Source organism: Zosterops lateralis (assembly GCF_965231275.1).
Source record: "Zosterops lateralis genome assembly, chromosome: 2".
In the NCBI taxonomy this organism is placed as follows: Eukaryota; Metazoa; Chordata; class Aves; order Passeriformes; family Zosteropidae; genus Zosterops; species Zosterops lateralis.
In genome coordinates, this window is record NC_139763.1 from 31,279,559 (window position 1) to 31,290,082 (window position 10,524).

The window sequence follows — 10,524 nt, forward strand, 5'->3', positions numbered from 1 at the left end:
TGCTTATCCACCATGAATGCTGATGACTATACACTATATGACATCAACCACATACATCTAAAGAAAGTTACTACCACACTATTTGGAAAACCAATACACTTTCATAGTATAAGGACTGTTTGGTACAATAGTTAATGAATGAGATTTTCCTGATGTGGGCTGAGGCCATTAGCTGGAGGCCAGAGGCCTAGCAGGAGAGAGGCAAAGCCAAAAATACCCTCTGCTGTCCAGCTGCAGCCCAAAAAGCAGCTGGACCTGGGTATCTCCCCATTGGATTGACAGGCTTTCCACTTCTCAGAGCGGTTTGTTTACAGCTGTGTCTAAAATAAACGTTGCCTAACTCTTTTTTTTCCGCTCCTGTTATTCCTGCGGAGCAAGTTGGATTCCTCTCTGACTCACGCATGATTAACTAACTTCCAGCTGCATCATCTTTAGTGCTGCTGCCGATGCACAAGCCAGCGCTCAGCACGACCCGTGGATCCCAAGCTGTGCTGGCGAGGCTGCCACTTGCAGAAAAGGATTTTTTTTTCTAACAGTTGTGGGGTTTGGGAAATGTTATTATTTTTATTTGTGTCTTTATTTACTTAAGAGACAGCAAGTACTTGCTTTCTTGGGAACCAGAAAAATGAAAAGAACCCCCGGTAACGCTGCCCGGCGCGGCGGGGCGGCCCCGCGGGGTCCCGGCGCACGGCGGGGCGGGGGGCGATGGGGCAGGAGGGCCCGGCAGCCCCGGCGAGGAAGCGGTTAACGCCGGGCTCCAGGAGACGGGAAGGAAGAGGCTGAGGCGGGCCGGAGCCGCACGGCGGAACCCCCGGCCCCGCTCCCAGCCCCAGCCCCAGCCCCGCTCCCGCCGGACCGGGTGCACGTGCGGGCGCGGCGGCGCGGGGCACGTGCGGGGCGGGCACGTGCGGCACCGGCACCCGGCGGCGGGGCGGGCGGGAGGAAGGAGGAAGGGAGGGAAGAGGAGCTCCCGCCGCGCCGCCGCTGCCCCCGGGGAGGGCGGGCGGTCTGCCGCCCTCGGGTGGTTTTACCTAACCGTTCGCCCCTTACATAAGCCGAGAGCCGGTCCGCCCCCCGTCCCCGCCGCCGTTCCCCCTTCCTCCTCCCGGGAGCCGCCCCCCTGCTGCAGCGATGTGACACGCCCCCTCTCCATCCCTCCTTCCCTTCCGTCGCCGTCCCCTCCCAGGAAGAAGCCGGAGTCGGCAGCGCCGCGGGCCCAGCATGGAGTAGGGCGGCCCGGGGCCGGCGGCGCCGCGCGGGCATGGAGCTGGGCCCGGGGCCCTGCGCGCTGCCGCCCGCCGCCGGGGCCGGGGCCGGGGCCAGGGCGGCGGCGGGGGGACCCTGCGCCGAGATGCTGCAGGTGGCGGAGGAGGCCTTCCGCGGCGGCAACTTCGAGCTGGCGGCCGAGATCTACGGCTCGGAGCTGGCGGGGCTGCCGCAGCCCGAGCGGGGCCTGTGCCTCCGCCGCGCCGACGCGCTGGCCCGGGCCGGCCGCATGGCCGAGGCGCTGGACGCCTACGGCGCGGCGGCGCGGCTGGCGCGGCTCCGGCCCGAGGAGCTGCGGGAGCTGGCGGAGAGCGTCGCCCTCAGCATCCGCGACAAGGAGCTGCGCCTCCCGCCCTGGGGGAGCGGCGGCGGCGGCGGCGGCGGGGCGGAGGGCGAGGGGCTGGGCGACCCGGCGTGCTGCCGCCCGCCAGAGCTGTTCGCCTGCCCGCTGTGCCGGCGGCTGCTGTGCGAGCCGGTGACCCTGCACTGCGGGCACACCCACTGCCGCCGCTGCGCCGAGCCCGGGGACTGCGGCCGCTGCCACCGCCCGCGCCGCCCCGCCGAGCCCGCCCCGGCCCCCGCCGCCGCCCTGCCGCCCGCCGCCCGCCCGCGGGTCAACGTGGTGCTGGGCAACCTGCTGCACAAGTGGTTCGGCGCCGAGAGCCGGGCGCGGCGCCTCCGCGCCGAGGGCGACGCGCTGCGGGAGCGCCAGGAGCTGCCGGCCGCCCTGGAGAAGTACAACCAGGCCCTGGAGATGGGTGAGTGGCGCTGGCGGGGAGGAGGAGGAGGAGGGCGAGGAGGGGGCAGCGCTGCCCGCCGGCACCGGGCTGGCCCCGCGGCCGGGCGGGGAGAGGGCTCGCCCTGCACGGGGGGACGGGGCACCGGGGCGAGGCTGCGAGCGGGAATCCTGCCAGCGGGTCTTCTCCCCTGCCCGCCCCCCGCTCCCGTGAATGGCTATTTTTGTTACGCTGGTATTTCTGCCCTTGCTTTGAAGGTGCCCGGCGTTTCGCTGCTCCCTGCCGATGACTCATTATGCAGTATTTCTAGAAAACCCGCTCTCCTATTTATGGGGAAGCCATCATTCAGTGTAGGATACGCAGTAGTGGCGGTGCTGAGCCCCGCCGCGGCTCCGCGGAAGAAATGAGTGTGTGGATGGGATTCATTCAGCTACGTGCAGCTGGCCCCTTCGGCGAGAGAAAAGCTTTGAAAACACCTAATGAGATATCAGTAGGTGTAAAGGCTCAGGCAATCCTTTATCTTGCGCTGTGCACAATACTTATGATTAATCTACGTGTAGCCTTGGAGAGATGGTCTGCCCGTGTTTTGAGCGTAGCCCCTTTGTTGACACGCAGGATTTCTGTGTGCAGTGTGTTCTCTCAAGAGCTTGGCTTTAAATAAAAACGCTTGCCTTCTTCCTCTGCCAAACCGATGGCAGGCTCAGTTTATCAAAACGAGCTTGTTTTCAGGCTCAGCGCCGAGTAGTGGGTGTGTGCTGGCGGCTCGGTTGTAGCCGTGTAGTAGTGGATGTCTGTGTGTGTGTGTGTGTGTGTGTGTGCGCCCGCCTGGTCCGCCCTTGCCAGCGGGGCGGGGGTACAGCACCGCCAGCGGGGAGCTCGGCAAATCCCCCGGGATCCGCCGCTCCCCGGCCTCAGCGGGATCAGTGTCCGGGTTAATCGAGGAGGGAGAGGGGAGAAAGCCTCCGTGGTTTTAACACTGGAGAAATCTTGCGGGCAAATGTCTTTGAAAGACAAGTGTAGGGAGATCTGTGCCGCTTCTCTGACAATGGGCTTCTTCCTTGCTTTAAGTAAAAATCGTGTTCCTTGAGTCTAATTGTTACATGCAGGGATAAATGGCTCTGATTTTTTTTTTTTTAATTTTCTTGTGCTGTGGAGAAAAACAATTTCACCGTAATGCCAGTCCTTGATTCACTTTCATTTTTTGCCACGGTTTCATGAAAGGCATTGAAGATAGAAGAGTTTGGGATGGGATAGCATAGCCTACTATCTCCTCACGGCTGATGCTGGCTGTGGAAACCATTACTTCTGCTATTTCTTCCACTTTTCCATCTAGATATGACAAGTTTTCAGTCCTAGCTGAGTGTCCCTATTAAACTATTATGTGGTTTAGCTGAAGTAATCCTTATTAAAGTAGGGCAGGATGGAGCCCAAGAAGGAAGGTGAAGCAGAGAGAGAGGAGAGGCTTAATGTAGGTCACTGGTGGATACGGAGTTTTCAGTAGGGAAGCCTCCTAATATTTTGGATTCAGGGTCCTGCTGCTGGGGAAAATAGCATCTCATCAATGAAATTAATGTTTGAAGAGTTTTTTAGAGAACTATTTCTCACTGTTGTGAGCTTCTTGCTGTGTCTTCATGGGGGTAAAAGAAGAGGGAAGACTGTGGTGTGCTGCTGGTGTTCCCACACAGCACATGTCTTTCTCCTTCCTGTCCCTGGAGTACAATCTCCAGCCATGGCTGTTGTTCATCAGGGTCTCAAGATAACTCCTTTTCAGTGTCCTTATTTCTGTCTTCGGTGATTTCCCAAGCAGCTTGAGAATCTGTTCAGAAAGCCCTCACTCTGTCTGTGAAATTGATTTATTTCTTTTTATTTAAATTGTAATTGGAAATAATAACAGGTATCTTGCTAGCTTTTGAAATCAAAAAGCCATAGGCTACATGTTGTAACTTCCCTGTAGTGAATCCAAATTCCTGCGGATGAAGGGCAGCCCATGCCCCCACTCCATCATTTTTTTTGATCTTTTGTGTGTGTTGGTGCTGTTTCTCACAAATTGAATTGCTGTGTAGGAGCCTCACGTTCTTAAATTCTTGCCACATGTTCATTAGGTACTGCTTTTTGGCATTCTGGAGTTGCCTTCTTGTTTTCCAGCCAAGTATCATGGTAAATAAGGAAAAAAAAACCCCCAACAAACCCACAGCTCTTTTCTAACTGTTCAGTATTTTAATGTTAGCATGGGGGTGACTTAAATGCACAGGAGAGCCCTAAGAGTCACACCATGTGCCTGAGAGCATTGTCCAAAAGCTCTGAACTCTGTCAAGCTTGGGGAGCCTGTTCCACTCTCTGGGTGAAAAATCTTTTCCTAAAATCCAACCTAAACCTCCCCAAACTCAGCTTCACGCTGTTTCCTCAGGTCCTATCCCTGGTCACCCGAGAAAAGAGATCAGTACCTGGCCCTCCACTTCTCCTTGTGAGGAAGCTGTAAATTGTGTTGAGGTGTCCCCTCAGTTTCCTCTACTCCCGACTGAACACACTGCTAATGTGTGAGGAGATAAGTGCTTTTTACAATTTCCAAATACTTGTGTGTTGCTATTGGGTGTCAAGGGCCTGGGTATCATTAAAGTTTCTTTTTAGCAACTGAAGGTACATGAGCACATTGATTCTACAAGTGTGGTATAAAGTTAGGTAAAATTCCAGGTTTCTTGGCAGCACACACACTTCAGTGGGATTTTTTTTTTTACTGGTGTTTTTGTGGAATACTTTCCTACTCCATTTGTTAAAACTAGCCTTGCGTGATGCAATATTAAAGCAAGTTTTCCTATCGCTTGCTCTGATTGTGACCTTCTCCTGATTCACACTTTAGTTCTCAAGGTGCTTCAATTCTTGAATTACATTTCTGTGCAATCTGGAATGTGAGGTACATATTTCAGGCCTGGGATGCTTTCAAGTTGTCAGATTTTTCCAGCTGAACTAGTTAGTCTTACAAACTCATACTTTTAGTGTGTATGTTCATCTTTCGTCCTTAGCTATCACATCTACAAGAACACTGCTGCTCCCATGTTCACTCCCACAGTCTGCTATGGATTCAGGTGTGGTTGAGTGGGGTTTTTTGTTCTTAAGAAAATCAGCTTTGCTATTTGATCCTTCCAGTCCTCTTGAGATGTGATCTCTGCTGTTTTATACAAAGTCACTGCCTTTTTTTTTTTTTTTTTTTTTTTTTTTTTTTCTGCTATAGACATTGTAATAGATCTTCCATTATTGTAAGGTATCTAATTACCACAGCTTCAAAGTAAGCACATGCCAAGCTGCTTGAAAGAAAGCATTTGTTTCCAGATGGATCATTTTTTGTGCCAAGCATAATTTATGCTGCTCAGCCATCGTAATGTCAAGTATTGTCCAAATATTGCTCTCATGGCCGTTACCCCAGCTTTCTGAATTTCGTTTGTGTGGGAATCATAGGTGGGCATCCTCTCTGACATCCTCTCTTTTCTAACCAGTCTTTTGATTGTCTGGACTCCTAGGTTAATTAAAATGAAATATATGATACATGTATGCAGGATTGTTTTGTTTGTGGGGTTGTTTTCTTTTGCTTATTTGGGTTTGGGGCCTTTTTGTGCAGTATGTACTTTCTCTACTCTTTTTTCTTTCACCTGCTGCTCTCTCTCTAATGGAGATACTCTCTGAAGGGATTGTGCTTGGGACAAGTACAGTCATTTCCTTGTATCCAGGCATACAGACTCTTTAAGCTGTGTGCCTGAAGTTAAAGTAATTTTTAGTGAAAAATTAATGTATTTTGAGGATGTGCTTCTGGTGACAGTGTGTTCTGGTTTATTTATTTATTTATTTATTTATTTATTTTTATTTATTTCTCCAAAGTGGTTCTCAGTTACAGAGGGAACAGGTAGCTGTTGTTTCATTGGGAAGATTGTGAATACAACTTTTCCAAAGTACAGCTCTGAAAGAAATTAAGTTCTCTGAAGCCAGAATTTCTCTGTGCCCATCTTTGTACTAAGACAGCCTATCAGCATCCTGTGCCTTTCCCATAGATAAACTTGAAGATGTCTGCTCAGGGCTACCAAGCCCAGTGGTGTAGTTCTGTGGCTGGTGTTGCTGCTGTTTTGTAGCAGTTCTGTTTCCTGGGCTGTGTCAGCAGTTGCAGGTCTTGGGTGGTCTCTGGAGCCTGTCCACAGGGCTGTGGCTCTGCTGGGCAGAACCCTGACCCTGTTGCACTGACCTCGACTAATCTCGAAGGAGCTTGGAGTGTGGAGGGGTGACCCTGCCCTGGCTCCAGTGGTGTGATGGAGCAGCTACTTGTTTGCCTGCTGTGTGCTGTACAGTTGGGTCCCAGCCCTGAGGGTGGCACACATCCTGTCTGGACATTGGCGTTCCAGGACACCCTGTTTCTACATGAGACATGCTGGCTTACATGTGTAGTTACCCACTGCTGCAAAGTTTATCAGGCCTGAGAAAATCATTGTTTCTGGAGCACTGTAAGATCTCAGCAAACACTCAAAGTGATTGTGTTTACTTCTAGTATGGACTCTTTCTGAGCAGGAATATGTTTGTCCTGGGGCAGGGGGGGATAGCTAATGCATACAGCTGCTCACATTGCCCAGGATTTTAGTTCCACCCCTTCCAAGGGTTCCAGGATGAGTATGTAGGAGATAAAGCTCAACCGTATCATAGAGTTTTCAAAACACAGTGAAAGATTGAGGACTTAGGAAGAAGAGACTCCTTTGCACATATGTCTGTGTGGATCTTTTTTTCAAGTGGATAAAGGAAAGGCCAAGGAGAGGAGGAGAGTTTGTACCAGGCCCAAAGTAGGTTGGAGGTAGCAGTGCTGCGGAGCAGGCAAGAGAGGTGCTGCTGTGTGGGTGCTGGGGATGCTCTGTCTCCAGTCTCCCAGAGTGGAGAGCTGCTTACTGGCCTCTGGCCCACTGGCAGGGTTGTGGTGTTACTAGAAACAAAATGCAGAAGCTCTCCTGAGCTCTGGTGGAAAGAGGAGAATCTGCCTCTCTTGACCAGACCTTGGAGAACCCTCCCCCCTCACCCATGTGGATGATCACTATAAATTGGTCTGATCCAAAAGAAAGCTTATTGTGGCCAGTCAACACTAATTACTTTTGTGGTCAAGCAATTAATGGAAATTTATCTGATGCCTTCCAAATTTTCCCTTTGTAAGAGTTGAATTAAGGGGGTGGGGCCGGCCAGGAGGCGGTAGACAAAGGACACAAAGGAGAAGCTACAGACCGTCAGTGTGAGTTGATTCAAGAGCAGCTGCTCTAGATTTTCCTGCTAGGTAAATGCAGATTGTGGGGTTGCATTCCTTCCTGGAGAGCATGGCATAGGTAAACTTCCAGCCAAGCATTCTTGGAGTTAGACTGAGTGCTTACAGCTATAAGATAGGTGTGGGCAAGTATACTGCCATGGCCCAGAAATAATTTACTTGAGCATTTTCCTTCTCTGCGTGTTTCTAAATTGTTTCAGATAAGCAGGGGAAAGGATGATGAGAATTTCCTGGACTAGTGGAACAGCCTTCTGGTACTTTCCTACTGCAGCCCTGACCAGTGATGAATTTCTCTGTTGGTCCTGGGTCAGGGTCAGAAGAAGCAGAGTCCCAATCTGTAAAGGGAAGCTACCGAGCTATCTTTAGAGACAGATGTGCTTAAATTTTTGTAGAGGTGGCTGATGCCATTGTGTGCATTTTATTAATTCTCCCATTCTCTAAGGTTGTACCTTTGTTAATGGTGCACTTGCACTGAAGTCTTGCTCGAAGAAAATTGCTAGAGAGCATCCATGTGCACCTGTATGTGCATTATATGTATTAGAACACTTTAATGGTCTCTTCTTTTTTACACCATTTCTAGAAGGCTGCTATTAAAAGACAAGGTCATTTGTCTTTTCCTGATATGGTAAAAAGGATGTTGACCAAATCTTCCTTCCTCACAGGGTCTTGGGTACACTTTTCTTTTTGCAGTAGTAAAGAAATAAGTCTTTGATGTTGCACCAGCCATTTGGCAAAAACAACAAAGAAGCCATGGTAGACAGCTGTCATGACTTCTGCTACAGCAACTGGTTCAGTCATTTTAATAATTTATCAGAAGAATATTTAATTTTGTAGCTCCTAAAGTAAGTTGACTTTAAGATAAGAATGAGAGGTAGTGTTTCTGAAATTACCTGTACAAAAAATAGTAGATGCATGCTGCTTAGAGGAGTTGTGCTAAAAAAGGAAGTTTCAGATCCCTCTATAAAATCATGTCTTGGAATCCACTTAAAGTGTGTCTCCAAAACCTCTTTGCTCTGTTCTACATGGACAGAAAAACGTGTAAAAGTAGGAGTCAAGGTTACCTAGAGACTGTTGCAGTAATCCCAGAGTTATTTTTAAACTTGAAATATTTTGCAGAGTTCTGCCCCTCAGTGCCTCCCCACCTCCTCTCCTCCTTTTACTGTGTAGTGCTTGAAAAATAATAGTAAATACTTCATGTATGCCACCACTGGAAACATGTCAAGTCATTTGAAGGAGAAGCTCCTGTTACTCTTTGGTTTGTACAGAGCTTGTGGTTGAGTACTCAGGTCCTGTAGTTTGGTCTCTGGAAGTTTTTGCCTGTTTGCAGAAGGTCTGCTGAAGGCAGAGGCATTGCCAAGCTGCAAGACCAGAGCTTAGGTGTTCAGGAGGCTGATTCATCACTGGCGAGGGGAACATTCTTGCTGTGGGTTTTTGGTTTTCTGTGTGTGTTTTTTTAAAAGTAATTAATATTGCTCATGTAACATACCCCATCTTAAATGGTACAGAACTGTATTTTCCCCTCCCCCTTCATGTATTTAATCCAAATGTAATTTCCTATAAATTATTGCACTACTTCAGCAATCCTCGAGAATGAACTATACCTACTTATCAAAGTCTAAAGAATTTTTGAAGTCTCTTCAAACAGCATACTCTTTCTTTTTTTTCTGTGTTAAAGTATAACAGAATGCCTTTTGCTTTTGAAAGAAGACATTTATAGAACAGACTTATGCTTCCTTATCTTAAAATTAGTAGGATATTGCAGTATTCTTTTCTATTTTGCAGATGTATTAAGGGATCTGCTCTATTTGAGGACAGAAGAAGTGAGGTAGTAACAAAGAAACAAGAGGGTCCTTTTTGCAAAAGTCAGAAATTCTGAAACAAGCTTTAGCTGGAAAAAGAGCTTATAGAGACACCTGAAGGGTAACTTCTAGAAATGTAGTCTATGTATTAATCATGTCTGAGAAGGCAACTATGTTGCTGCTGGTAAAGTAGTTTTATGATAGATATCTGGCTGTAAATTGATCTTGTTAAATAAACTGTGATCGTGGGGGACCTACTTGGCTGGTCCTGCCTTGTCTGCAAAGTACAATGGTGTCTTTGGAATCTCCTTGCAATCACAGGTTCTTTTGCACCTAGCATAGGTCCCTATTTCTTTGGGAAGATCAGAACTTCTCTTTGTGTGCTTTGAAGATCTGGCAGGGGCTTGACTCCTTGATGTTTTTTGTTTTGGGTTTGAATCTTGTTGTACTTTGGTCCATAAATGTCTTGATTTGGGGCAGTCTCTGTACATGATGTTTGAGAGGATAGTTCCATTCTGACTGAGGCTTTGCTACTGACTGACGGACTTTGGTAGGAAAGCTTTCCTAGCCTTGAACTAAATGTTAGGTGAATTAGTAAGCATTGAAAAATGAGTCATATTTGTGTACTTACTGCTTTTATTATGCAAGTGCCAAGAGACCATAGATTGACATGGGGTACATCATGTGAAGCAGCCCAAATGTCCAAAGGGTAGAGTGGGAACTGAAAATACAGGGAGAGTGTGTTGTTTCATGCTATATTACCTGGAAAGAGGGCAGAGTGTTGAGAGGTTAGGATTTGCACAGGACGGAGCAATGATCTAATATATTATACTTACCTCTGTGTTGGGATGTTCTTGAATTTGGGACTTTTGCTGCTGCTGCTGCATGCAATTTATGACTTATGGGTTTGGGAAGAAGGTTGTCATTGGCTTTGGAGCTGTGGACATGTAAACTAAACTGTAGGTTAATGTAATTGATAATACATTAGTTTGTAATAACGTAATGTAATGTAATGTAATGCAATGTAATTGGCATGCTTCTGCCTCATGAGGCCAGAGCACAAGAGCAAGGGTGCAGTTAGCTGCATCATCTGTAGCAGCTCTTGTGAGTAGCATGCAACTTCCCTTATGGTGTTTCTCCTGAGTAATGATGGGAATAGCAATTAGCTGTGCTTAGCAGTGATGACAGTCCAGCTTTAAATAACATATGGGGCTTCCTAGCTGAGGACTTACTGAGCCTGAAATAAACCTGCTGAGAATCTAAAGCATTTTGTTCAGCACACTGCAAGAGCTGTGTTCTTAAGCCTGGGCTTTTGAACAGCAGAATAGAGAGGCCCAGGAGAAATTAGTATCAATATTAAAATTACATCTTCCTAAAAATCGGTGGCACTGGCTCTAAGTGGAGGATGGTGGTGCCCTGTGCTCCTCATCCTCTCCAGAGC

At 48.5% G+C, this 10,524-nt stretch overlaps 1 protein-coding gene across 1 annotated transcript in view; it reads left to right on the forward strand.

Moving 5' to 3' along the window:
* Nucleotides 1-1,261: 1,261 nt before the first annotated feature.
* LONRF2 (LON peptidase N-terminal domain and ring finger 2) overlaps nt 1,262-10,524 on the forward strand; it is a gene marked incomplete at its 5' end in the record, with an annotated part of 34,160 nt that continues 24,897 nt past the window's right edge. The window contains one exon of the mRNA XM_083854669.1: nt 1,262-2,024. Coding sequence (XP_083710795.1) covers nt 1,262-2,024 — 763 coding nt within the window. The remainder of the gene's footprint in view (nt 2,025-10,524) is intronic.